The sequence below is a fragment of the Myotis brandtii genome, unplaced genomic scaffold (genome assembly GCF_000412655.1).
Source record: "Myotis brandtii unplaced genomic scaffold, ASM41265v1 scaffold129, whole genome shotgun sequence".
In the NCBI taxonomy this organism is placed as follows: Eukaryota; Metazoa; Chordata; class Mammalia; order Chiroptera; family Vespertilionidae; genus Myotis; species Myotis brandtii.
Window position 1 is genome coordinate 684,176 of NW_005354551.1, and position 27,071 is coordinate 711,246.

Genomic DNA, 27,071 nt, shown 5'->3' on the forward strand with positions numbered 1-27,071 from the left:
GGGTCTCTAACCAGCCAGGGTTGGAGGAGGTGATGGCTGAGCTGAGCCCTGAAGGCTGAGGAGGAATTGGCCAGGGAAGAGTGGGGAAACATTTGGGTCACTTGCAAGTAATTTCTGTACTAGGCCAGCCTCCTCTGGAAGCCACTTTTCTTGTTTAGCCTTCCTCTGAGCTGCCAGGGGTCTCCTCTTCTGCACCATCTCTTGATTTCTGGATCAGACCACTTTCCCTATTAGTTGAAGCCCCTCACTCAAGGGTGGGGCCTCAGCTTTGACCCCTGGGCAGACCAGCCAGGGCCACTGTAGTATGTGCTGATAGGGGCTGTGCTGGGCAGAGCTGTAGGCACCCAGGTGTCAGCCTCAGCAAGAGGCCTCAGGGAACATCTCCCTATTTCCACCTACGGCCTAACTGCTGAGGCCACCACACAGTGACACACCTCTCCTCCCCTTTCTGCAGTTTATTTCCGAGCCCTGGTGAATTTCACTCGCTCCATCCACTACAGCTCTGAGCTGGAGGACGCAAGCTCCCAGGCTTTCCAAGAAGTATCCAAGGCTGTGGTAGACACGGTGAGGTGAAGGGGCTTTTGGGAGCTCGCCTGGTGTCGGTGGGCAGGACTGAGGGTGGGGTGAGGGCATCTGGAGGCTGACGGCGCTGTGTCCCTCCCCAGCTGGAGTCAGAGTACTTGAAGATTCCTGGAGACCAGATTGTCAGTGTGGTGTTCATCAAGTGAGAAGGGTGCCCTGGGGGCTGGTTGGGGGCTGGTGGGTAACCCGGAAGAAGCTGACAAAGATGGGGAGAAGCCTGGGTACTAGGAGGGGAGGCAGAAGAGGTCTAGTCAGGTGAATATTGGTGAAAATTCAGGAGTTAGTTGGGGGACAATTTGGACCTTAACATGCCCTGCCTGGGCTACAGGGTATCAGGAGATCAGGTCTAACTATCAGACAGGGGACCAAGCGAGGAGCTGAGACCACAGGCACTTTCTCACCCTGCTCCCCCGCCCCATGCCTGTCCCTAGGGAGCTGGATGGCTGGGTCTTCGTGGAGTTGGACGTGGGCTCTGAAGGAAACACAGATGGAGCTCAGATTCAGGAGGTGCTGCACTCGGTCATCTCCAGAGGCTCCATTGCCTCCTACACCACCTCTCCCCAGGGATTCCAGTTTCGACACCTGGGCACAGGTGAGCCCATCTTGCAGCCTGGGGTCATCTCCTCCAGTTTATCAGACTCATGTGGATCCATTTTGAGTATCCCCACCATAGGCTGTCTTAGCTTGGGCTTGCACACCACTAGGGACAGGGAGCTCACCACCTGATGGGTCTGCCCCATCAATCCTTATGCAGTCTTGTCTTGGGTTGAGCATAAATTGTTTCCTCTAACTTGTACCTATTAGACTCAATTTCTGTTCTCCATCTACCTCTATACATTGACAATAGGTAATCTTTTCCTCATACAGCACTTTCAGATCCAAAACACTTTTGTGTTTAATAATAACCAACAATTATTTACCAAGCACTGAATACATGCTAGGCACTCTGTAATGCCCTTATTTCCAGCCTCAATCTTCACAATAATTCCTGTGAAATAGATATTATACCTCCTGCTTTAGAGATGAGGGTATTGAGGCCCAGAAAGGAAAAACGACTTGTCCAGATCCACGTACACAGATACTGGAAAAGAAAGAACTTAAATCAAACCCTGTGTCTATGCCAGTCTTGCCAGAGTCTATGATAAGATGAGATGAGAAACAGATGGGAAACTGAGGCTCAGAGAGAATAGGAAACTGGCCCGAAGTCACACAGCTGTTAGATGCAAAGTCTGGCCTTTGTCCTCTCATTGCCGCAGGGTTCTTTTTGCTGCACCCTGTCTCCTATTTTGAGTCCCTGAGTCTTTTCTTCTCTAGGCTAAACAGTTCCAGTTCATTCCTCATAGGCTACGGGTCTCAGCTGTCTATTTCAGTCCCCTCTCCTGGGAAGACTCCAACATGTCACCCCCTCTGACTCAGTGGAACTCAGAACTGAACAAACTCCCTGTCATGGTGTAGCCCAATCAGGAAAATGCAGTGAAGCCATCACCTTCTCATTCTGCACATAAACTGTTAATTAATGTACCCGAAGGTCAGGTTTGCTCTGTTGGCATCCCCAGGCGCAGGTCTGAAGATTGCAGGGGGTCCAGCCTCTTCATTTTTCAATGAGTCTTCAGGGCTAGGGATGGTGGGATGGGCCTGGCCCGTCCTGCAGCTCCCAGGTCCCAGGTCCCAGGTCCCAGGTCCCAGGTCCCAGGTCCCAGGTCCCAGGTCCCAGGTCCCAGGTCCCAGGTCCCAGGTCCCAGGGGGGATGGCTGCTGATCACCCCTTCCTTTCCAGCACAGACACCCCCGCCCCCCTTGGCCGCTGTGGCGGCTGCAGTGACACCAGGTGAGAGTGTAAGCCGGAGCCAGGCCCAGCAGGGTAACTGAAGTTAATAGGTGGAGGGGAAGGAAGGATGAGGGCAAGATGGCTGGGCATAGCCCACAAGCCACCCCTTCTCCTCTTCCTCTTTATCGTCGCTGGGCCAGGTGTGGCCTGCATGTGTGTGGTGTGGTGGTTGCATGTGTGTGGCATGTTAACTGTGTGTGAGGCCTGTGCCACACATATATCTCGTGTGTGCTGTGGATGTGTCCACCATGTGCTCCTTGCCCTTGCTGAGTCTGCCCAAAACCACATGGCCTGACACAGGGCACCAAAGCCCACGCCCAGCCTGGCAGTGCCTGAGCTGTCCTTGATGCCTCCCATCAACCTTCCGCCTGCCCCTCTGACTCCCTCCAACCCCACAGTGCCCCAGATCGCCAGAGTCTGCACGGAGACTGAGTTTGCCTGCCACAGCCACAATGAGTGTGTGGCCCTGGAGTATCGCTGTGACCGGAGGCCTGACTGCAGGGACATGTCTGATGAGCTCAATTGTGGTGAGGGGCTGCCTGGGGGCACAGTGGCCTGCAGATGCCAGGGAAAGGTCAGGATATGCCTGGGCCTGCAAGTCAATCGGGGTTGTGAGGGTTGGGTGCAGGCAGAGGGGTCTGAGGGAGGTGGGCAGGGACATGGAAGGGTGATACCAGGGTCAGGGCCAGGGCACTGGGTGTGTGTGGCAGGGAGGGCCTGGGGAGTGTGGGGGGCAAGGGGTGAGGAGTCACACACCCTGCCAACGCCAAGTGGGCTGTGTCCACAGAAGAGCCAGTTCCAGAGGTCCACCCCACGCCACCCCATCTGTTACCTATAACACCCCGGCCAGAGGCAACCACCACACGGCTACTTCCAGTCACCCCAGCTCCCCGTCCTGACAGGCCCTGTGGGCCCCACGAGACCACATGTCACAGTGGGCACTGCATCCCCAAAGACTATGTCTGTGATGGGCAAGAGGACTGCAAGGATGGCAGTGATGAGCTGGACTGTGGTGAGGACTGGGCAGGGATGGAGGGAGGGGGCTCAGGGTGGGGGACCCGGCCAGGGGCGGGCCTCTGGCTGAACCCTGCCTGGGTCACTCAGGCCCCACTCCGCCCTGCGAGCCCAACGAGTTCCCCTGCGGAAACGGGCACTGTGTCCTCAAGCTGTGGCGCTGTGACGGCGACTCTGACTGTGAGGACCACACCGATGAGGCCAACTGCCGTGAGTGTCCCAGGATTTGCCTGGCGTCCTTGCCCCCCCCTGCCCCGGCCTCGTTCACCCCGTTCTTTCCCTTCTTGGGTAGGTTTGTTTACTCTCCCTGGCTGAGTGGTGAAGGCCCTGGGGACAAACTTTAAGGTTCATCTCTCTCTGACCCCAGCATTGAGAGCCCTTGGCTCTGAGCTGGTCTTTGTAGCAAGCAGTCTGGGCAGATTGCCCACGGTTAATGTCTCTTTCTTTCTTTTCTTTATTTTGTTACCATTAATCTTGTCTTTGTTATTTATGCTTGTGTGTGGGTCGGATGAGTGGCTAAAAGGGCTGGATATATACACCAGGGTGCCTTGCTCATGGGTTCCTTGATGTATGTGTGAGTCAAAGCATTCCCCTTATGGGCCTTGAGGGTTTTCACGTAGAGCTGGTTCTGAGTTATTTGTTCCTTCATCATCCCAGCTCTTAATCCATCTGTCAATTCAACTGTCCATTGTCCATCTGTCCAGCATCCTTCTTTCCTGCCATCTATCTGCCCACCCTTTCATCCAACTATCCATCCACCATTGTCTAGCTGCAAAGCTCTTCATCTGTCTATCCACCTATCTATTCAACATCCTCCTGTCCATCTCACCATCCATTCTATTATCCATCCATTCACTGTCCATCTGTCCATCCATCCATTTGTTCAACATCCTTCCTCCCATCCATCTCTCCACTTATCATCCATCCATTCATTGTCATCTTTCCCACTGCATCCACCTATCTGTTGTCTAAGAGCAGGGAAAGAGTCAAAGGAGTGAGGGGGGCGGGGGAGGGGGGGAATGTGATGAGCTGTTTGATGGCCGCCTTGATGATGGTGACATTGTGGGCAGTATTGTGGCAACAGTGCCCGGGCCTGGTTGGGGCATCTGTGTCACGTGGGCGAGATGAGAGAGTGACCCTGGGAACACCTGGGGAAGGTGGACAGGGTGGGGCTGTGGGCACAGGTCAGAATGGGGCTGGTCCACCCTCTGCCCACACCACCTGCTCTGTCCCCCAGCTGCCAAGCACCCCGAGGACGTGTGTGAGCCCACGCAGTTCCGCTGTGTCTCCACGAACGAGTGCATCTCAGCCAGCTACCACTGTGATAAGGAGAGCGACTGTTCCGACCGCAGCGATGAGATTGGCTGCAGTGAGCAGGGAGCTGGGGGGCGAGATGGGGGCCCTGGGCTGGTTTCCACTGGCCCCTCTCTATAGTCTCAGCCTCAGCCCTCCTTCCGCCTGGCTCCTCTGATCCATCCCCTCCCTTCTTGTTCCTTTGCCCCTCACACCCCTCACATCTGCTCCTGTCTTCCAGTGCCTCCCCAGGTGGTGACCCCTCCCCAGGAGTTGATCCAGGCCTCCCGGGGCCAGACAGTAACCTTCACTTGTGTGGCCATCGGTGTCCCCACCCCCATCATCAACTGGCGACTCAACTGGGGCCACATCCCATCTCATACTAGGTTTGGCTCTGGGCCTGGGTTGGGGGCTGGGGATGTAGAGGAGGCTGGGCCAATGGCCCAGGCCTGACCCTGCCTCTGTCTCGGGACCCATCAGGGTGACAGTGACCAGTGAGGGAGGCCGAGGCACGCTGACCATTCGAGACGTGAAGGAGGCAGATCAGGGTGCCTACACCTGTGAGGCCATGAATGCCCAGGGCATGGTGTTCGGCATTCCTGACGGTGTCCTGGAGCTCATTCCTCAGCGAGGTACCACCATCAGACTGGAGGGCACGGGCATGGGGGTGAGCCAGGGCTGCCTGCCTGGGGCCTGCTGCAGCCCACCCCTATGCCGCCCAGCAGGACCCTGCGCCGATGGGCACTTCTACCTGGAGCACAGCGCCTCCTGCCTGCCCTGCTTCTGCTTTGGGGTTACCAACGTGTGCCAGAGCAGCCGCCGCTTCCGAGACCAGATCCGGCTGCGCTTTGACCAGCCTGATGACTTCAAGGGTGCGTTGGTGGGTGGGTGGGCACTAGGGGGGGTGGGAGGCAGACACCAGGCTCCAGCGGGCTTAGAGGGAGGGAAGACATGGGGGAACAGCAGCACTGGGAAGGGATACAAGGTTGTTGAAGAAATGCAGAGTCCTGTGAGAAAAGCATTTCAAAGGGAAAACAAACATTTTTAGGAAAAGCCAAATCCACACTTGACATTTGCCTGCTTCAGGTTATAAAGAGGATGGGCTCTGGCATCAGATTCCTGGTTCAAATCCTGGCTCTGGCCCTTACTGCCTGTGTACCCTTGGTCAATCCTATCTTGTGTCTCAGTTTTCTCATCTACAAAATGGGAAGAAAATAATAACTCCCTTCCAGGTAGTTGTAATGACTTAATGGGTTAACACATGTCAGCCTCTCAGAATAGCACTTGGTCCATGACAGGTGCCCAGTAAGTATTCCCTACTGCCTTCCTGATCCTGACAGATTGAGAGGTGTCACTGTCCCCAGAGCATTTCAGCCCAGGACTGACCTCCAGCTGCACCAAAGTACTGCCTGTGTGACTTTGGCCAAATCTCTTGACTTCTCTGGGCCTGTTTTCCCAAACATAAAGGCAGGCAGCTGGACTCAGTTCTCTTGCTTTGAGAGGCAGAATGGCATGGGCCCAGACATCAGACAGACCTGGGTTCAAGTCCCAGCTTTGTCATTTAGCACCTGATGTCAGCCAGCCCTTCACCTCATTATCTCCAGCACAGAAGGTTAAGTGCAAGTGGAAGGCTTAGGGCCTTACACAGTAAGTACCCAACAGATGTCGCCTATTATGTCCCTTTGTTGGTTGAGGAACCTCAGAGGGACTTATCAAATGTAATCACCTCCCAAAGTTGTTCCCCTGGTATATTTAGAACAATAATGGCCATGGGCACCATTTCACAAGCACTCAATTGGCACTGTGGCTTGACTCACACAGTCATTGGGTGGCTAAAAGTCCTGGCAAGGTTGCAAGGTTGTGGCTGTTTATACTGTTCTCAGATGAGGACCTCGAAGCTCTTAGAGGTTGTGTGTGTGTCGGGGGTGGGCTGATTGGAATCAGGATGATCAAGGTGGGTGGGGAATTCCAGGTTGAGTAGGTAGCCTGAACATGGATGGTGACCAGGATAAAGGGGAGCCTAAAAACATCCCTGGGAGGGAGGGAGGCAGGCGTGGGGCAGTGTAGCCTGGTCTTGGGGGCTGTGTATGCTCATTCTGCAGATGAAGGGCTGGGCTCCTCCATGGTTGCTGGGGCACATTTAGGGTCAAGGGGAAAAGCTATTGCAGATGTAGACAGATACAGAAGCAGGGTAAAGAACTGTCTGAGAGTCGCGTCCAGACTTGGGAGGGACTGCCTTTGGAAGTAATGAGCTCCCCATCCCTTAGAGCTGTCCAGTGTGGTAGTCACTAGCCACCTGTAGCTATTTAAATTTAAATAAATTAATTCAGATCCTCGGTCACTCTAGCCACATGTGGGTAGTGGCCAGCTTATTGGGAAGTACAGATAGAGGGTATTTCCATCATCACAGAATGTTCTCTTGGATGGTTGGTGCTACCCTACAGGGCTGGAGAGAATTCCTGTGTGTGTAGGAGAGGGTTGGATCAGATGACCTGTTGCAGTTAGAGCCGCAACAGCTAACCATCCAACAGCAGTAATAACAGCTAGCTGTTTTTTGAGCACTTCCTCTGCGCCACACTTGTTTTAAGCATTTTATATCAGTCTGCTCATTTTATCTTCCTAATAACCCTTTCAGGCAAGCCACTATTACCCCATTTTACACATGGGAAAACTGAGGCCTTTGCCCAGACTCATATCTGGAGGGTGGCGGAACCAGGATTGGGTGCCTGTTCTTTAGCCCCGTGTAGCTCTTTACTGCCCCCCTGAGGGCTGTTCCAACCCTTACAGTTCTTGGACCTATTGCCAAGGAAAAGGCTCTGAGAAGCCCCGTTGCAAAGAATCCCTTTAGCCTTTCTTTGACCCCTAGGTTCCCAAATAGTCCCCAACCATCATTCTACCGCATTGGCTCTCCCCAGAGCATGCTGTGGGAAATGTTGCGCCAAAGCTTCAGGAAGAGAAAGAAACTGCTTTTTCTTTTTCTTTTTTTTTTACTTTGGGAAAGAGACTGAAGTTCTCTCTAAGTCAGATTTCTCCCAGAACTTTCCCACCTTTTAAGATGGTGTCTGGAGCAATCACATGCTATGACCCTCAACCCCTCCCTCTTGCCACCCACAGGCGTGAAGGTGGTGATGCCCTCACAGCCCAGCATGCCACCCCTCTCCACCACCCAGCTGCAGATCGACACTGCTCTGCAGGAGTTCCAGCTGGTCGACCTGTCCCGACGCTTCCTGGTCCACGACTCTTTCTGGGCTCTGCCTGAGCAGTTCCTGGGCAACAAGGTGAGGGGCCCAGCTGCCACCTGGATAAGAAGGGGGCGAAGCCCCTCCTCGCGTGCCCAGAACCTGCCTGGGCTCTCCTCCTTCTGAAGCTAGTGGGCAGCAGGGAAGACTCAGCTGTGGGGAAAGGTGTGGTCGTGCCCCAGCACAGCCCCTGTGGGCAGCAGCTCTTCATCCTGCCCGCCCCTCTCAAGTCGGGAGGAATGCCAGCTGACTCAGCCTTCAGAAAACCCTCCTGGACCACCTCCACACCAGGACTGAGATAAGGGCCCCTCCTCAGGTCTCCCTGGGCATCTTTTGCATAGAATTAGCATATTCCTCGCCACATTGGATTGCACACCCCGAAGGCAGAGCCCAGGTCGCTCTCGTCTCTGCTCCCTGTGCCCAGCTCCATGCCAGGCACACAGTGAGCACCAGGTTGCAGGGTGAGGGGGAGGGGGATGACTGAGCACACAATGGGCATCAAGCATATCCATGGCTTCCTTGCCCTGATTGGCTCTGTCTTGGCCAGGTGGACTCCTACGGTGGCTCGCTGCGCTACAAGATACGATATGAGCTGGCACGAGGCACGCTGGAGCCAGTGCAGCGGCCGGATGTGGTCCTTGTGGGTGCCGGATATCGCTTACTCTCTCGAGGCCACACACCCACCCAACCTGGTGCTCTGAACCAGCGCCAAGTCCAGTTCTCTGAGGTGGGTGGTGCCTGAGCCCTCAGGGCTGGGGGTAAGGGGATGCAGGCTGGGCAGGCGCTGACGGGTGACCTCTCCGCCCCCGCACCTCTCTCTGCACCCAGGAGCACTGGGTCCATGAGTCTGGCCAGCCAGTGCAGCGGGCGGAGATGATGCAGGTGCTGCAGAGCCTGGAGGCTGTGCTCATCCAGACAGTGTACAATGCCAAGATGGCCAGCGTGGGGCTGAGCGACATCGCCATGGATACCACTGTCACCTACGCCACCAGCCACGGCCGTGCCCACAGCGTAGAGGAGTGCAGGTGCCTGACCCAGCAGGGACCCTGGCAGGGATAGGAGAGAAACAGCAGGACCTCACAGTTCCTGCAGCCACTGTCTTGGTCCTTTCCCCACAGGTGCCCTGTTGGCTATTCTGGCTTATCCTGCGAGAGCTGCGATGCCCACTTTACCCGGGTGCCTGGAGGGCCCTACCTGGGTACCTGCTCTGGCTGCAACTGCAATGGCCATGCCACCTATTGCGACCCTGTGTATGGCCACTGCCTGGTGAGTAGTGCCAGCTGGCACTTGGACGCTGGGTAGGGGCAGGGGACAAAGACAGGGGTCATGGCCACCAGACAAGCTTCTGTGACCTCTGGACGCATTAATAGAGATACAATGTTCAGATGAAGGAAGTGAAAGTCCTGCTTTCTCCCACCCTGGTCAAACCAATGCTGGAACCTGGCTGGTATGCTCAGTGGTTGAGCATCGACCTATGAACCAGGAGGTCGCTGGTTTGATTCCCTAGTTTGATTCCCAGTCAGGGCACATGCCTGGGTTGCAGGCTCAATCCCTAGTAGGGAATGTGTAGGAGGCAGCCGATCAATGATTCTTTCTCATCATTGATGTTTCTATCTTTCTCTCCCTTTCCCTTTCTCTCTGAAATCAATAAAAATATATTTTTTAAAAAATCAATGCTGGAGAGTACCATGCAAAGCAAAGGAGCCTGTAAATCCTGTTATTTCATAGGAATAATAGAGAGAGCTGGGATTATGGAGCTGACAGAAGAGAAGGCTCAAGCAGGGAAAACTTTTATCTCCAATTCTCTGAAGAGCTATCAAGGGTGGAAGGAACGGACTCCAGAGGGCAGACCTGGCCAGTGGGTACAGATTAGAAGAGGGAGGCAGGTTTAGGTCAGCAGAAAGCAGGTGTTTAGCTGCCATGTGAGGCCATGAGCTCCTCATCAGGATGCAGCTGGATGCTTCCCTGTCTGCAGAGCTGTGGAGTAATCCCAGCATGATGGGGGAGGCGGGGCCAGACAGCCTCAGAGGCCCGCCCTGGTGGAGCCCATCTGGCTCAGGGTGGCCCGACATTGGGGGCCGAGGGCTGCTCTATAGAGTCTGAGCCACTCCCTTCCCTTCCTCCCAGAATTGCCAGCACAACACCGAGGGGCCACAGTGCAACAAATGCAAGGCCGGCTTCTTTGGGGATGCCACAAAGGGCACGGCTACGGCCTGCCGGCCCTGCCCTTGCCCATACATTGATGCCTCCCGCAGGTAGGACCCAGCTCGGGATGGGGCGGGTATGTCTGGGTGAGCGGGCAGTGTAACCAGCTAGGGGCATACTCTGGGCAAAGAGGTGGGAGGCCTGGGTTCAAATCCTAACCTGGCCACTAAGTTGTTCTATGCCCCTTGACCTCTATGGGCCACCTGCCTTCCAGGTGTTGTTATGAGGCTGCAGATAAGAACAGGTGGGAAGAGAGATGACATTATGACTGTGTCTGTGTGAACAGTGGTCATTTCCCCACGTGGGACTGTGAGGCCTGGCCTGGCCCATCTCTGTAGCCTGTCCCGTGTCCTCTCCACTTGATCCCCATAGATTCTCAGATACCTGCTTCCTGGACACAGATGGCCAAGCCACATGTGATGCCTGCGCCCCAGGCTACACAGGCCGCCGCTGTGAGAGGTAAAAGAGGCCGGTGGGGGCTAGGGGAAGCGGGTTGGATGGGGAGGGGGCAGGGAGTGCCACTCACAACCCGCTCTCTCCCCCAGCTGTGCCCCTGGATATACGGGCAACCCCATCCAGCCAGGCGGGAAGTGCAAGCCCACCGGTGAGTATCCTAGCCACCTTCCCCTGGCCTCCCCGCTGGCTGCCCACCAGGCCCCAGTCCTGGAGCCTAGCATAAACCCCATGATCCTTGAGGAGTTGCCCCACTCTGTCCCCCGTCTGCCCAGACTATGTCTATGTCGTTTCTTCCTACCCTACCAACACCCACTTTGTGCCTCCAGGCCAGGAGATTGTACGCTGTGATGAGCGAGGCACCTTGGAGACCTCCAGGGAGGCCTGCCGCTGTAAGGTACGCATGCCTCCCCTGTCGCACCCCAAGGACCTGGGAGAGGGAGAAAGGAGGACGCGTACTCCCCGTAGCTCCTTGGCTGGTGGATGGTGGCCTAGCCAGAGGCTGCTGGGTCTGGCTGGCAGGTTTTTCACCTCATGAGAGGTGGTTGGGGAGTCAGGTGACCCAGGTTCAGGTCCAAGTCCTCTGCTAGTCATTCTTTGTACACCCATTGTATCTGTACTGTATCTTTGCTTTAGCCATACTTTAATTCTCACATGGGCATGGTGATGTAGGTATTAGCATTGCCAATTTACAGGTGAGGAAATAGAAGCTCAGAGGAGGGAAGTCATTTGCGTTAAGAGTGTCACTGGGAAAAAGAACTGAACAGATTTTGGAGTCAAGCACCCCAACCTTAAATCCCAGAGTGGATTAGCAAACCAAGTGACTTTGTGTAGTCATTTTGCATCCCCGAGCCTCCGTTTCCTCATGTGAAGCATGGAGATCACATACCTCTCAAGGTACTTAGAGGAGTTAAATGAGATGATGGTTGAACAGCAACTAGCAAAGTGCATGAACCACTCCATAAACGGTAGCAGTAATTATTGTAACCAACCTGCTATATTTTAAATCTAAATGTATTTGTGAGCCCCCACTAGCAACTGAAGAGAAAAGGGGAAATGATCGGTTGCACAAGCTCCCTTTAAGTGAAATTATTGTTCACGTGGTTTCGACTCTTCATACATGTGCTCTTTCCCTGGCTCCCCCTGGCCTTGGGTGCCCATCTGAATGTGGGCCGACTTGGCCGGAAGCTCCAGGCAGCCTGTCCCGTGGGCCATCCTGCAGCTCCCAGCTCTGTGCTTGCAGAACAACGTGGTGGGGCGTCTCTGCAACGAGTGTATCACCGGTTCTTTCCACCTGAGTGGCCGCAACCCCGAGGGCTGCCTGAAGTGCTTCTGCATGGGCGTCAGTCGCCAGTGCACCAGCTCCTCTTGGAGCCGCGCCCAGGTATCTACTCGAGGCGGGTGGGTGGGCAAACAGGCGGGACCGCCGAGCCCAGGGCTGGTTGGACTCAGCACCAGTCCCAGGCCACAGCTCCACCTTGGCCTCTTCTCTCTCCCAGGTGCATGGGTCCTCCGAAGCACCCAGTCAGTTCAGCCTGACCAACGCAGCGGGCACCCACACCACCAGCATGGGCATCTCATCCCCCTCGCCTGGGGAACTGGTCTTCTCCTCCTTCCACAGCCTCCTATCTGGACCCCACTTCTGGAACCTCCCTTCCTGTTTCCGGGGGGACAAGGTAGGCAGGGGAACGGGAAAAGAAAGGGAATTCCAGGCAGCAAGAACAGCACAGGCAAAGGCTCGGGAGCAGGAGTGTTGCAATGCCTTGGGGGAAGAGTGGAAAAGGTGGTGGGAGCAGTGGGAGGCTGGAGCAGTGGCCGGTCCGACTGGGGGGACCGCAGCTGAGCGCCTGTTCACCCTGTGCCCCAGGTGACCTCCTATGGAGGAGAGCTGCGCTTCACAGTGACCCAACAGCCCCAGCCTGGCTCCCTGCCCCTGCACAGGCAGCCACTGGTGGTACTGCAAGGCAATGGCATCGTCTTGGAGCATCACTCCTCCCGGGAGCCTAGCCCCGGCCAGCCCAGCACCTTCACTGTGCCCTTCCGGGAGGTGAGCAACAGCGTCCCAGGAGCCTTCCGGAGGAGGAGGCAGGCCCCCTGCTTCTCCCACTCGGGTGTCAGTATCCCAGGATGTCAGGGGTTGTAGCACCTGTGTCCTTGCCTTGGCAGCAAGCATGGCAGCGGCCTGATGGGCAGCCGGCCACACGGGAGCATCTGCTGATGGCACTGGCGGGCATTGATACTCTCCTGATCCAGGCATCCTACAGCCAGCGGCCAGCTGAGAGCAGGTGCCTGGGAACGGGGCAGGGGGACGGAGGGGGCTTGCGCAGGCGGTTCCAGTCTCAGGGGTGTGATGGGGTGCCGCCAGACCGCCAGCTCTACTCCTGCAGGCGGTGTGGACGTCTCGTGCCTTATTTTCCCCATCTGTAAAATGGAGATTATAACAGTGCCTCCCTCACAGGGCTTGTCTCAGGTCGGGTTCCCAGAAGTAAAGCCTGAGATGGGTATTGGGGTGCACATGATTCACAGGCGGAACCTGTGGGGAGGAGGGAGAGAGGGACACAGGAAGGGGAAGTGGCCAGGCAGGAAGTAGTTTCAGGTGGAGCCTCTGCTTCATCCCCGTGGAGCCCTTCAGGGTCATCCTGCTTTGAGGCAAAGGAGCTTTTGTGCCTGGGTCAGTCTGTCATCGGTCACCCCGGGGTGGTGTGACCTTTCCAGGCGAGGAAGGTGCGTTCTCTGGAGACAGTTGCAGGCGTAAGCCACTCGCCACAGTCCTCGCAGCAGCTGGGGGATGGATGCCTAGTTAGGGAACTGGATGGGGCCCAGTAGCATCATGACAGAGCTGTTGGGAAGATGAATGAGTTAACCGCCTGTAGGATCCCAGAGATGCCTGGCACAGCGAGTGCTCATTCATAGGGTTTTGTCACACCCAGGATCTCTGGCATCAGCATGGACGTGGCTGTGCCTGAGGACACTGGCCAGGACCCTGCACTGGAAGTGGAGCAGTGCACCTGCCCCGCTGGGTACCGTGGCCCATCCTGCCAGGTGAGCCCTGGGCCCCACACACCTGTCCAGCCAGCTCCTTTCATGGTGCTCCCTTTAGCTCTTTCCCCCTCCCCAAGCCCACCCCAGCCTCGCCACCCAGTGGTCTCTGCTCAGAATGGGTCCTGCTGAGGAAACTCTTCCCACTGCCATCTTCCTGCCCCCAGGACTGTGACACCGGCTACACACGCACGCCTAGCGGGCTCTACCTGGGCACCTGTGAACGCTGCAGCTGCCATGGCCACACGGAGGTCTGTGAGCCCGAAACAGGCGACTGCCAGGTGAGTTTCACCCTTCTTTCTACCCCAGGAGGGACACAGGAGGGAGAAGTGGCCAGGCAGGAAGTAGCAGCAGCTGATGGGATCTGAGGCCTGGGCTTGTGGCCTCTGGGGGCTCATCCCTAACCATGCTTTGCCCCTTCAGGGTTGCCAGCACCACACAGAGGGCCCTCGGTGTGAGCAGTGCCAGCCGGGATACTACGGGGATGCCCAACAAGGGACACCACACGATTGCCAGCCATGCCCTTGCTATGGAGCCCCCTCTGCTGGCCAGTGCGTCCAACCCCTGTCTGTACCTGCCCTTTCCTGAAATGTCCACTGCCCCCGCCTCCCCGACTCCCTTCATCCCAGGCCCTCCTGAAAGGCAGTGGTTCAATCCTGGCCTTACATCTTCCTCAGTGTGTCGTTTTAAGATACGATACACGTTCCCTTTCTGGGCCTCAACCTCCTCGTCTGTGAAATGGGGATAATGATGTACTCCATTGTTTCCTGTGTAAGAATTGAATGAGATGATGCAGATGGAGCTCTTAGTAAAGTGCCTGGCACTCGGAATATGTTAGTGCGCATGCCCCTCTCTTCGCCGCCCCCAACTCCCTGGTACTGAAGAAGAGCTGCTGACCTTTAACTGGGAATTTGCCCCCACACTCTCAGGGCCACCCACACTTGCTTTCTGGACACAGACGGCCACCCTACCTGTGATTCATGCTCCCCAGGCCACAGTGGGCGTCACTGTGAGAGGTGAGGCGGGTAGACTGGCAGGGTGGGGGGCATGCAGGAGGGGCTGCCCCTGGAGTCAGGCCGGGCCCAGTCCCCCTGACCTGGAGGGACCAGAAGCCTCCCACTCATCATACACAAGCCCCCAGAAGGTGATCAGCTCCCTTCCCGGAGAGCCTCAACCTTAAGCCTGCCATTTGAGGTCCTCGGAGATCTGCAGTTCACCTCCAACCCCAACATCCCTGACCCACCCTGGCCAGAGTCTTCCCAGAAAACCCCTCATTCTTGTGAAGGGCATAGGTTTGAGGCCTGAGCATGCTAACTACACTGGCTCCATGGCCTAGGCCACGCACCTGCTCTTCTCCCAGCTGTTTCCCCAGCTGTAAAATGGGTGAGTTAGGCCCATTGGTTCTTCCAGCGCTGTGAGGTCATTGATCCCTGACTCACAGCAGGCTCCCCAGGATTCTGTAGTTCTGCCTCCATTCATCTAGTGCTTTCTCTCTCCATAGGTGTGCCCCAGGTTACTATGGCAATCCCCGCCAGGGCCAGCCATGCAGAAGTGAGTATGGTTGGGGAAGCCTTTAGGGTTGGGCTACCCAGTCTGCCCCAGGGGTGAAGTTAGGACAGAGCCTTTGTTCTCCTTCCACCTGGGGCAAGTGACTTTCCCTTTCTGAGCCTCAGCTTCTTTGCCTGTAACATGGGGATTAGTTAAAGGCACCCCCATGCCAGAGGGCTGCTGTGAATGTGTAGAAGGCCTACCCGTGGTTCAGAAATAAACACTCCCTATCTTGGCGGAGAGTTAGATAACCGGGGGTGGTGGAAATGGGAGTGCTTGGTAGCGGGTTTGGGATTCCAGCTGTGGCTTCCCTCCACTGCAGGAGACGGCCAAATACCAGAGCCAATTGGCTGTGCCTGCGACCCCCAGGGCAGCATCAGCAGCCAGTGTGACGCTGCTGGCCAATGCCAGTGCAAGGTTAGTCTAAACCCAGCCCTTTATGAGGCCTGACCTGCAGCCACAGTGGTTACCAGGCCTTCCCTCTCACCGTACCCTCGGGACCGTTGCTGTGCCCTGGCCACCTATCCTCAGCAGGCTGCTCTCTGCCCCACGGCTCCAAGACTGGTGGGAAGTCAGGCAGCAGCTGATGGGATCTGGGGCCTGGGTATGGGGCCAAAGGGGCTCCCATAATTGCTGGAAATGGCTGGGAAGACTGGGCTCAAGGGTGGCTGGAGGTGCAAGAGACCCAGCCTAGCTCCCTGCACCCACCTTTTCATCCATCCTCCCAGGCCCGGGTGGAAGGCCTCACCTGCAGCCACTGCCAGCCCCACTACTTCTACCTAAGCGCCAGCAACCCTGACGGCTGCCTGCCCTGCTTCTGCATGGGCATCAGCCAGCAGTGCGCCAGCTCCTCCTACACCCGCCACCTGGTAAGAGCCTGTGCCCACCCCTGCACTGGGGCCTGCCACCTGCCTCTCCCTGACTCGTCACTGGGGCAAATCAGAACCCTGGCCCAGTGGCATCCCCACTGTCTATGAGGACACCTATGCCCATGCCCCCATTATTGCCATGTCAGGACAGATCCCAGCAACACTCGCCCTGCCCTAATACTCCCCATGACCCCAAATTGCTTTTGTCAGCACTGGGCCCAATCCCCTCCTTTCCCCATTTGTCCTCCCCATTGGCCCATTGTTTCTGTCTCAGCCCTGATCTCAGCCATCCCCGTTACCTTTCCTCATGCCCTCCCATGCCCCTCCCTCACCAAGGTGCCAGCCCCAGTACTCAGGCTGACACTCACCCTCCTGCTTCTAGATCTCCACCCACTTTGCCCCCGGGGACTTCCAAGGCTTTGCCCTGGTGAATCCGCAGCGGAACAGCCGCCTGACAGGAGGCTTCACCGTGGAACCCGTGCCTGAGGGCACCCAGCTCTCTTTTGGCAACTTCGCCCAACTTGGTCACGAATCCTTCTACTGGCAGCTGCCGGAGACATACCAGGGAGACAAGGTATGACATGCAGCAGAGGCTGGCAGGCCCTCCCTGATCGTCATCTTTGGGCCAGGCCTCTGCTGAGCCTTGGGGCCAGTGGGGACTCAGACGCTATTTGACCTCAGAGCAGTCTGGGCCAGCAGGCAGTTGTCAGCCACATTGTGGTTTAAGTGCACAGGCCTTAGGGTCCGATAGGCCTCAGTCCAGACCTTACCAATTACCAGCTGGCTGCCTTTTGATAAACCTCAGCTCCAGGGTGGCTGGGAGGATTGGAGATCGTGCTTGGCACATAGTAAGTGCTCGTCTGTTGATGATTATTAGCTTTCATGCAATTAGGCCCTGGACGAAACACAAGGACAAATAAGACAGTTTCAGTTTTGTTCATTTGCTCACTGAAAATTCACCCGTGCCGATGGCTCTGTGCTTGGTGTTGGGCATAATAATAATTCTTATTGTAGGTCATATTTATTGAGCTCTTACTCCATGCTCAGCACTGTTCCAGGCACTTATTTATATATCACAAATCGCAGCTGTATGAGCTATGTACTATGCTGGGGTCCTGCACTATTTCATCGGGGAGGAAACTCGGGTGAGAGGTTAGGCAGTTTGCCTGAGCTCCCATAGCCAGAAGATGACCATGCTGGGATTCACACCCAGGTCCGAGGGCCCCCTTAACTACACTAGTCAGAGACAAGCATGTCTTTGCTACTCCGGAGTCATGGTCTAGTGCAGTGGTCGGCAAACTCATTAGTCAACAGAGCCAAATATCAACAGTACAACGATTGAAATTTCTTTTGAGAGCCAAATTTTTTAAACTTAAACTATATAGGTAGATACATTGTTATTAACTTAATTAGGGTACTCCTAAAGCTTAGGAAGAGCCACACTCAAGGGGCCAAAGAGCCGCATGCGGCTCGCGAGCCGCAGTTTGCCGACCACGGGTCTAGTGGGTGGTGATGGTGGTCTTGTGGGGTGCAGGGTCTTAGGGGAGGATCCAGGGCAGCTTGCCCAAATGCGTCCCTTGAGTCGTCATGGTCATTGGGTGGCACCCAGAGAAAGGGGGTCCTGGTCCAGGAGTCCCCTGCTGGCTGAGGCTGGTGTTCAAGCAGACATGTCCTCTCACCCAGGGCCCCGGGAAGGTCAGGGACGCTTAGGAGGTGGAGTCTCGAGCTGTCCTGTTCTTGTTGCTTGGACAGACCCAAGTATCCCAGCCTCCTCCCAGGGCTGTCTGCCTTCTAGTCTCTTCTTCCTTCTCGGGTTCCTCCTCCCCTGGCCTGTCCTGCAGTTCCTAGACCTCTCTCTCTCTCTCTGACTCCTCTCCTGGTGTTTCCCTGTGCCCCACAGAGGGAGGCATATTTTGTGCGGTTGCGCCGGGCTCACCAGGTAGGCCCGTGATCTGAGTGGTGTGAAGTTGATGTGACATGGGCATGGTGTGTTTTTGGATGCCCTCAGCCCTGCATGGGGAGATGCCCAGTGCCCAAGGCATTGTGGGTCTGCATGAACCCAGGTAGTGTCCGTTGGCTCCCCGGTCGTGGCACTGTTGTGCCCAAGCCCCTGTGATGCTAGGAGTTAGAGTCAGGAGGTGGGCGTGCCTTATCTGCTGTGTGGTCCTGTTCTGGTGCCAACCATCTGGTGGCCAGAGTGGTGGCCTAGTGGCAGGGAAGCTAACTCAGTGCTAAAAACCACATGACTATACCTGGCCCCCAGGTTATCCCAGCACTGCCTCCCCAGCAGCCTCCATTAACCCTCTGTGTGCGTACCCCCCTCTAGCAGCCTGGAGTTAACCCCTGTGTGCCAGCCTGGAGAGGGGAGCATGCGTCTTTCTCCCCAGTCAGTGTGAGCCTTTCTGGCCATGATATCCACCGGGAGAAGACACTCCCCAGGCCTCCAGCTCTAGGTCCCGGGAGGTCTGAGCTGGCCTATGCCCTCTACCCATCAGAACCGCACGTCCCTCTCAGAGGAGCAGTTGCGGGTAGCTGTGACTACTGGGAGGATCCCAGGGCCCCCAGAGGGCAGGGGCCGGGCGCAGCAGCTATCACAGGTAACCAGGGCCTGGCCTGAACAGGCTGTGTCAGGGGCCCCAGGGAGCCTAGTCCAAGCAGGAGCCTTGAGCCGAAGCCCTGGCCTTCCTGGGCCATTTTCCCCATGCCAGACCAGGCCCCAGCCTGATGCCCAGTCCACCCCAGTGTTGTCCTTGGGACACATTCCAGAGCCATGAATGGCTTGGCCTGGCACCGTGGGTACGCATGGAGAGTGAGGCCCAAGGAGCTCCTCCTTCCCACAGATGCCTCTAGGTCTGCCCCTCTCTTGCCAGGTACCCTCTATATGTGCTTCTCTCCATAGCCACAGCCCATAGTCACCTGAGCCCGTCCTGGGCTAGCCCCATTAGGCTCATGAGGAGCAAGAGGGTGGCGGGTACAAGGGCCAGCGCGTCAGGCATCAGCAGTTGTGAACAGATAGAACAGAAGCAGGCGGCTGGCTGGGCCTGGCGCGGCCTGCGGGAGGGCAAAGTCTCATGACATCCTTTCTATCCCTCTCTGCTCCTTCCTCTGTCCTCCCTCTCCTGGTCCCTCAGGTGGACGAGGCCCAGAGGAGGATGGACGCTGAGATCTGGCAGCTCCTTTCCAGCTTTGCTGCCCAACCTCACCCCCCTGCCCCCGGGCTCCTGCCCCATCCCCAGCCTGCAGCTGCTCTGCGAGCAATTCCGTCCTCCTTCTCCTCTTCTTCCTCTTCCTCCTCCTCCTCCTCCGCCTCCTCTGCTCCTCTGTCTTCCATAGGCTCGCAGGTATGTGCCAAGGCACCCACTAAAGACCCACACACACCATGTTTTCTAGACATTGGTTCTGAACCAACTTTACAATTTCTGGTATTTCCACACACTGCCTGGACTAGTATTTAGTTCAGATTTTCCTTTAAATTAATCATGGAACAACTCAGTTATGCTAGCTATACATTTTTAAGTACACTTTAAAACTGCCATTAAATTTAAAAATGTTTTCTGGTGTGCTGTGTCTGTCACCTTGGGGTCCACAGGAGGCACGGACCCAAACCACGCCCAGCGAGATCAGTTGGGGTATTCGGTCCAGACAGGGGAAGCAGGTTTTCCAAAAGCAGGGCTGGAACCTGGGCGGTGGGGTGCGGGGCTCTGTCCCTCGGCCCTCGTGCCCCGCACCTGCTCCCTCAGCTCTCACTGCCTGTCCTTCTGTCCTAGTTCTCTCTCTCCTACGAAAGCTTCTCTCTACTTCCGGAAAGCCTCTATTATTGGCAGCTGCCCCGAGCCTTCCTGGGGAACAAGGTAACAAGGAGTTGGGAGGGTTCAGGGTGTCATCGAATCCTGAAATGTCAGAGGGCCCTTTGTCAAAGCCCTTCATGATCAAATGGGTAGACCAAGGCCCAGAGAGGGGAAGGGACTTGTCTGGGGTTCCACGTTTAGGTCAGAGTAGCTGAGACTACACCCAGCTCAGCACTTGTTCTTCAGTGGCCACAGGCCCCTGGCAGAGGGGCTGTCTTGTGCAGCGGTTCTCAACCTGTGGATCACGACCCCTTTGGGGGTCGAACGACCCTTTCACAGGGGTCGCCTAAGACCATCGGAAAACATATATAATTACATATTGTTTTTGTGATGAATCACTATGCTTTAATTATGTTCAATTTGTAACAACGAAATTAGGGGTCACCACAACATGAGGAACTGTATTAAAGGGTCGAGGCATTAGGAAGGTTGAGAACCACTGCCTTAGAGGGAGCCTCAGGAAGTAGACACCCCTCCTTTAGGCTCCCTTTACCCTGCGTCACTGAACTAGCTCTTGGCACCACATTCGTTCATTCAAGATGCATTGATTAAGCACTCACTGTGCACTGTCTTGTAGGTGAGTGAAGACCCTGGCCTCTAGGTGCTCAGTCAGTCTGCTTATCCTGCCTGTTATCAGCACCAGCAGCACTGTTCTCGCTGCCTTAGGAAGGTTGAGAACCACTGCCTTAGAGGGAGCCTCAGGAAGTAGACACCCCTCCTTTAGGCTCCCTTTACCCTGCGTCACTGAACTAGTTTGTGGCACCACATTCGTTCATTCAAGAAGCATTGATTAAGCACTCACTGTGCGCTGTATTGTAGGTGAGCGAAGACCCTGGCCTCTCGGCGCTCAGTCAGTCTGCTTATCCTGCCTGTTATCAGCACCAGCAGCACTGTTATTAACATTAGTGTTATCTTGGCATTACCTCCATCTTATTCCGAAAATGACTTAGAGTCTTCTAAAGCAGCGGTCGCCAACCTTTCGGACCTCGCGGACCACCCGTGGTCCACGGACCACTGGCTGGCGACCGCTGTTCTAAAGAATACACATAATTTGTAATAAAATAACACACAGAGCAGCAGACAAGACAGTCTGGCCCAGGGGAATGAGGATGGGGAAGCTCTGCTGAAGCCACGGGTGGAGCCGGACGTGACAGGGATGGCAGCCCTGGGGCTGGGTGTCGCAGGCACTGTGCTGAGTGCAGTATTTTACGTGACCTGTGGCATCCAAAGCAAACAGAAAACTAGTTGTTTCATGGTTATCTGGTGATGGCCCTAAACTTCTTACCATACCCTCAGCTTGTGGAGAACATCTCGGGGCCCGTGTAGCCCAGGACTGGCATGTCGTCCATAGACATTTAATAAATGCTCACATGCTCACAACTGAATGAACGAACAAATGGGCTAGGCTTGATGCACTGAGGTATTGGTTTGAACATCTGCCCTGGTGGCAAAGGACAGAAAGGGAAGTGCTGTGGGGCGGAGCTGAGGCTCTGGCTGCCCACATGAAAGCCTTCGGTGGCATACCTAAGGGCTGTTCCATTGTGAGCCATAGAAAACCTAAGTCCAGCTGTCTTGTCGGCAACAAAGAAAGGAATTTATTGGCTCAGGTAACTCCAGAGTCCAAGGGTGTCTGGTATCAGGCTTGGCTGGATCCAGGGGTTCATTAGGACTTTATCTCAGTTGGTGTCCCCCTCCGGCTTCCAGGATGGCTGGTAAAGGACGTTTCTCTGTGCCAGTAGAAAGAGCAGATGTGCCAGGTTCACATCTGATGGAGTGGAGAGGGGGAGTGATGGAATGTGCAGATTGGCTGGGCCTGGCTCATGTCTCTCTTCAAACTACATGGCCTGCATGTAGGACATAGTTTCTTTTAAAGGAAACCAAGGCTGCAGTTTGCCAAAAGCGGGGAAATGGATTCTGAGCAAACAAAACCCACCTGCCCAGGAGACGAGACCTCTGAGGAGCCACCCTCAGCCCCATCCCCCTGGCTAAGAACTTGGAACCTTTTGCAGCCTCCCCTGGGTGGTCACTGTCCTTACTCCTTCTGCTTTGTGGGTAGTTCCTTCTGATGGACAGGAACTTGGAGCATGTTTGCTGTGATTATCAGGCACTTGGAAATGGGGAGCCCCAGAAGCAGAAAAGAGGCTGCTCAGGGTCATTGCCACCGGCTCAGGCTGTGAAGGAACTGAGTGATGGCCTGTCTCCTAGGCAGGCACAGGCCAGGCCCAGTGACCGGCCTCTGTTTGGGTGGTGGGGTGACACAGCACAGGTACAAAAGCGCCTTGAGAGGTTTTGCCCCCTCACGAGGGGAGGGCAATCAGGCTGTGACTGCAGGGCTTGCCTCTTGCAGGTGGCGGCCTATGGCGGGAAGCTGCGGTACACCCTGTCCTACACAGCCGGGGCGCAGGGCAGCTCGCTCTCTGACCCTGACATCCAGATCATGGTGAGCACCTGATTCCATGCCGGGTGGGCTGCGGGGAGGCCAGCGGGCACCCTCATTGCTTCTTCTGTCCTTTCAGTCCAGCACTCAGCTGGCCTGGCACGGGCGGGGCAGGGGGGAAGGGGTAACCCCATGCTCCCACCTCAACATCTGGCTGCACACTACCCAGGCAGAGGCCCAGCTGCCGGGAGAAGGGGGCAGTGGGCATGTGCCAGATTCCTTTGGGCACATGAGCCTGGGAGATTGGAGCGTGGGAGGCTGGTGGTACAGAGAGTCTGGAACTGGTGGAAGACTCCACTGTTCCCAAGAGCCCCTCATTCCCCTCCAAATCCCACTGGTGTCTCCCAGGGCAACAACATCATGCTGGTGGCCTCCCAGCCAGCACTGCAGGGCTCCGAGAGGAAGAGCTATGAGATTGTTTTCCGCGAGGTAAGGGGCACCGGCCACCCTGTGTCTGACTCTCCCCCAACCGCACCCTTGCTTTGGAGCCTGGCTTTGACGCCAGCCACCCTGCTGCTCACTCCCCGATCCTCACCTCAGAGTCCTCCTCCAGTGCCTGGAAGGCAGGAGTTGGGGGGCGGATTGCTGCAGAAGCAGCACACAGAGCCTGACCCCCCTCACCCACACATGCTATCGTCCCCCCGCCCAGGAATTCTGGCGCCGGCCTGACGGGCAGCCAGCCACACGCGAGCACCTCCTGATGGCCCTGGCTGACCTGGATGAGCTTCTGGTCCGGGCCACGTTCTCCTCGGTGCCCCTGGCGGCCAGCATCAGCGGGGTCAGCCTGGAGGTGGCCCAGCCCGGACCCTCGAGGGGACCCCCGGCCCTGGAGGTGGAGGAATGCCGCTGCCCCCCAGGCTATGTGGGCTTGTCCTGCCAGGTGAGTGTGGCCAGCCCAGACTCCTCTACTCTGGCGCAGCTGGGTCAGCAAGCTGGTCAACTGGCATTTGACAAGTCGTAACTTTAATGTGCTCTGCAGTATCTCATTTATTCTTCCCAACAGCCCTGGAAATGTCTAATTATCCCCTTTTAACAGGTTTTTTTTTAAAATAGAGGCACTGAAGGGCGAATGGCTTATTGAGGGCACACAGCTGCCCTTTCCGGAAGTTAAGACCCAGTGCGTGCTCTCAGGGTGCCCACCAGAGACAGGCAGCCCATGCAGAGACTCTAGCCCAAAGCAGAGCGAGGAAGTGTCTCAGAGAGAGGAGGAACCACGGGGAGGGGATAGGATTCTAGGCAGGAAGGCAGAAGCTCAGAGGAATGTGTGGGGAAATAGCTTGCCATGCAGAAGGGTCGCCCCTGGAAAGCCGGGCTGGGGTGTGGGAACTTCCTTAGGCCTGGGACAAGGCTACCAATGGGAGCTGGACCCTGGGAAAATCCCTCTGCCAATGGTGAGTGAGATGGATGGGCAGAGGGAAAGACGGGGAGTCCTATTGGGAGGAAGGGCAGTGGGGTGATCCACCGTGGGAATAGCCCCCCACCCACTCAGGAACTCCACCGTGGGAAGTCCACATTTCTGGAGTTTTACATCTGTGCACCTTTACTGTGGCCACAAGAGCTTTCAAACCCAAGTACATGAACTTCAGGTCCCTTGAAATAAAATTTAACACATTTTGAAGGCAAACCCCTGGGGAAAGCAGAATCCTTGATGCACATTTTCTGCAGTAAAGCAAAAACAGATTTATAAACATGCCTTTGAAATGGTCGGGGAGAGAGGGAGGGCCTGGGGAGATTTCAAAGAAGGGGTGGCGAACAGCAGTTCATTGTTTTCAGAACCCATGACTACTCACCGAGAATGAGTAAAAACATCCTTGGTTGTGTGTGTGCAGCCTCCGTCACTTTATTTAGTGAATGTACAAATGGCTGTGCAGCTCTTCAAGGGCTCATTCCAACTCCTCTCCTGAACCCGCTTTTTCCATCGAGGGTTACGTTTTTTCAATGAAGACCCTGCCAGGAGAATTTTCGGGAACAGAGTCCTAGGGGTGCACATGGGCTCTGCATTCAGGATGAACTATTATTTCAGTAAATTTAAGTGGCGGGCGATGCCAGGATGGGCTCGGACAACATCCAGCTTTGGAGTGTAAAGTGAAGACGAAGACGTGGAAGATGGTGGCTGAGAGAGGGCGAGGGGGTGGAGGGCTGGGCCTGGGATTTTCCCTCCCAGAGCCAGTGAGAGTCTAGATGGTGGGAAGGGATGGAGGGTGTGGGGTTCTGGGTCTCCTGGCTTTGGATGAGACTGCACTGGAGATGGAGACCAACCTTCCTCTCTCCCTGCCCAGGACTGCGCCCCGGGCTACACACGCACTGGGAGTGGGCTCTACCTGGGCCATTGTGAGCTGTGTGAATGCAATGGCCACTCGGACCTGTGCCACCCAGAGACTGGGGCCTGCTCGGTAAGATGCAAGCAGGGCCAGGGCAGGGGTCAGCTTGGCTGGGCCTGGGGTGGGGTACCAGGGCTCGCTGTGGGATAGGGAGGGGATGGGCTTGGTAAGGTCAGCCTAGGTCCAGGGCAAAGGTCATGGGGCATGGCCTGTGGGACAAAGCACCTAGGCCAGCAGGTCTGATCACCGAGCGGCAGCAGGCGTGGTGGGGTAGCCAGAACTATGGAATAGCATCCATCTTCATTTATTTATGAGAGGCCCGAAATTCGTGCAAGGGGCTTGGCCCTCGCAGCCACCGCGGCTGCCTCAGCCTTTGCAGCTGTGGAGTCTGCCTGGCAGCCCCAGCTTTGTCTGGAAGGTCATCCGCATGGTCGTTCCGCTGTTCGGCCGTCCGGTCTAATTAGCATATTACACTTTTATTATTGTAGATTTTTTGGTTAATCCTCACCTGAGGATATTTTTCCATTGATTCTTAGAGAGAGTGTTTTCCAAGTGAACATAGGATCGTTGTGTTTAGTGACTTTTTATCACTTAAAAGGTCATGAACATCTTTCTGTATCATTAAGTAGTTTTTTATACCTGAACTTTTCAGAGTGGGGTGTGTTAGCCTCCCTGCAGTATGTGGTCAGGGTTGGGTGGTTGACAGAGCAAGGAGCATGGTACATTAACCCTTTGAGTGCCAAACAGTATCCTAGGAACTATGCTAAAATTGCCAAGGCATTTTTGCTGATTTTACAGCAGTTTAGGAAATTTGCACTTAGGTGCCATCTGTCAATAAAGAGTGAACTACCTGCATCTAATAGTGACACTGCAGGACGCTCCCGGCACTTTTGGCGAAAGACAGGAGGAGCGCTATCGTGCTCCCTGGCACTCTAGGGGTTAATCAAACAAACATGAATCTCTTCAGAGAAGACTATTAACCCACATGTATTTATAATAAAGCATCTATTTTTAAAACTCTTTCCCCACACACCCAGGTGTACCCCTCTACTTTTCCTGTGATATTACAGGTGTGTAGGGAGAAAATGTAAGAAATGTAATCAACATCATCCTTTGTTAGATATTTGGGTGGGTGTTGTTTTTAGTTCTCTCTTCATGGATTTTTTAGGTTTATTTCCAGCATTTTGCTGCTATAAACACCACTGAGCTAAACAGTCTTTAAGATAAATTCACAAACATGGTATTTCCAGATCAAAGGATTCCAAAATTGTAAGGCTTTTGGTAAATTCTGCCGAAGGGCAAGTGGCTGACGTCTTTGTACCTCACAGCAATGCCAGCACAATGCCGCTGGGGAGTTCTGCGAGCTGTGTGCACCTGGCTACTATGGAGACGCCACGGCCGGGACACCTGAGGACTGCCAGCCCTGTGCCTGCCCACTGACCAACCCGGAGAACATGTGGGTGCCCTTGCTCAAGGCCCAAGGAAGAACTCCCACTGGGGGTAGAGGGCACTGCACTGGCTTTCAGGGCAGAGTGAAGGGAGCAGGGTGGGATGTGGGCATCCCATGGCCTGACCTTTGCCTCCTCTATCCCAGGTTCTCCCGTACCTGTGAGAGCCAGGGAGGTGGTGGGTACCGCTGCACAGCCTGCGAACCTGGCTACACTGGCCAGTACTGTGAGCAGTAAGTTTGCAAATAGGAAGGGTGAAGGGAGCGGGTCTATGGTAAATTCCTAGGTGAGAGCCCTAGATAGGGTGCTGCTAAGAAAGTTCTCCACCAGGATCATGTCCCTGCCCTTGATTCCCTGTTGCCCTTGGGTAGCCTTGTCACTCTTCAGTCTCATCCACTTCCAACACCTAACTCTGCTCTGGTTGGGCTGAACTTCGTGACTACTTGATGTTCAGGCCTTTGCACGAGCTATTTCCTTTACATGGAACATTCTTCATCCCTCAAACTTCCCCTTTCTGGCTAACTCCTGTTTAGCCTTCAAGGCTCAGCTTCATTCATTCATTCATTCGTTCAGCACATTTTTATTGAGCACCTACTATGTGATGTGTAGTGTGTGAAGGTGTTGGAGATACAGTGGTGAACAAAACAGATTCCATCCCAGTCCTGTGTAGTCTACGACCTGTAATGGGTGAGAAAACAGCAAAAAAGAGATCATACAAATATATAATTACAAACGTTGATAAGTAGCCTGAAGAGAATATAACAGCTCCCAGGGAATATAACAGCTCAGAAGCCCCATTCTCTGGGAAGCCTTCTCATTCTCAGGGCTGGGTCTGTGCACTCACAGCCCCCAATACAGTGGGGCCTTGACTTACGAGTGTCCCGACTAACGAGTTTTTCGAGATACGAGCCGTCTCTCGGCCGATTTTTTGCTTTGAGTTGCGAGCTA

The 27,071-nt window shown here is 55.4% G+C and overlaps 1 protein-coding gene across 1 annotated transcript in view; it reads left to right on the forward strand.

Annotated features, from left to right (window-relative positions):
- Window positions 1-27,071, forward strand: part of HSPG2 (heparan sulfate proteoglycan 2) — a 71,305-nt gene that overhangs the window by 6,450 nt on the left and 37,784 nt on the right. The window contains exons 4-39 of the mRNA XM_005859707.2: window positions 455-564; window positions 666-724; window positions 1,014-1,174; window positions 2,808-2,936; window positions 3,197-3,421; window positions 3,514-3,633; window positions 4,661-4,792; window positions 4,958-5,102; window positions 5,197-5,348; window positions 5,442-5,588; window positions 7,831-7,994; window positions 8,503-8,682; window positions 8,784-8,980; window positions 9,074-9,221; window positions 10,083-10,210; window positions 10,533-10,619; window positions 10,706-10,764; window positions 10,943-11,010; window positions 11,857-11,997; window positions 12,113-12,289; window positions 12,481-12,660; window positions 12,780-12,898; window positions 13,544-13,655; window positions 13,820-13,933; window positions 14,076-14,203; window positions 14,582-14,668; window positions 15,154-15,203; window positions 15,523-15,617; window positions 15,929-16,069; window positions 16,452-16,643; window positions 22,265-22,357; window positions 22,703-22,783; window positions 23,004-23,234; window positions 24,634-24,747; window positions 26,004-26,131; window positions 26,270-26,356. Coding sequence (XP_005859769.1) covers window positions 455-564; window positions 666-724; window positions 1,014-1,174; window positions 2,808-2,936; window positions 3,197-3,421; window positions 3,514-3,633; window positions 4,661-4,792; window positions 4,958-5,102; window positions 5,197-5,348; window positions 5,442-5,588; window positions 7,831-7,994; window positions 8,503-8,682; window positions 8,784-8,980; window positions 9,074-9,221; window positions 10,083-10,210; window positions 10,533-10,619; window positions 10,706-10,764; window positions 10,943-11,010; window positions 11,857-11,997; window positions 12,113-12,289; window positions 12,481-12,660; window positions 12,780-12,898; window positions 13,544-13,655; window positions 13,820-13,933; window positions 14,076-14,203; window positions 14,582-14,668; window positions 15,154-15,203; window positions 15,523-15,617; window positions 15,929-16,069; window positions 16,452-16,643; window positions 22,265-22,357; window positions 22,703-22,783; window positions 23,004-23,234; window positions 24,634-24,747; window positions 26,004-26,131; window positions 26,270-26,356 — 4,681 coding nt within the window. The remainder of the gene's footprint in view (window positions 1-454; window positions 565-665; window positions 725-1,013; window positions 1,175-2,807; window positions 2,937-3,196; window positions 3,422-3,513; window positions 3,634-4,660; window positions 4,793-4,957; window positions 5,103-5,196; window positions 5,349-5,441; window positions 5,589-7,830; window positions 7,995-8,502; window positions 8,683-8,783; window positions 8,981-9,073; window positions 9,222-10,082; window positions 10,211-10,532; window positions 10,620-10,705; window positions 10,765-10,942; window positions 11,011-11,856; window positions 11,998-12,112; window positions 12,290-12,480; window positions 12,661-12,779; window positions 12,899-13,543; window positions 13,656-13,819; window positions 13,934-14,075; window positions 14,204-14,581; window positions 14,669-15,153; window positions 15,204-15,522; window positions 15,618-15,928; window positions 16,070-16,451; window positions 16,644-22,264; window positions 22,358-22,702; window positions 22,784-23,003; window positions 23,235-24,633; window positions 24,748-26,003; window positions 26,132-26,269; window positions 26,357-27,071) is intronic.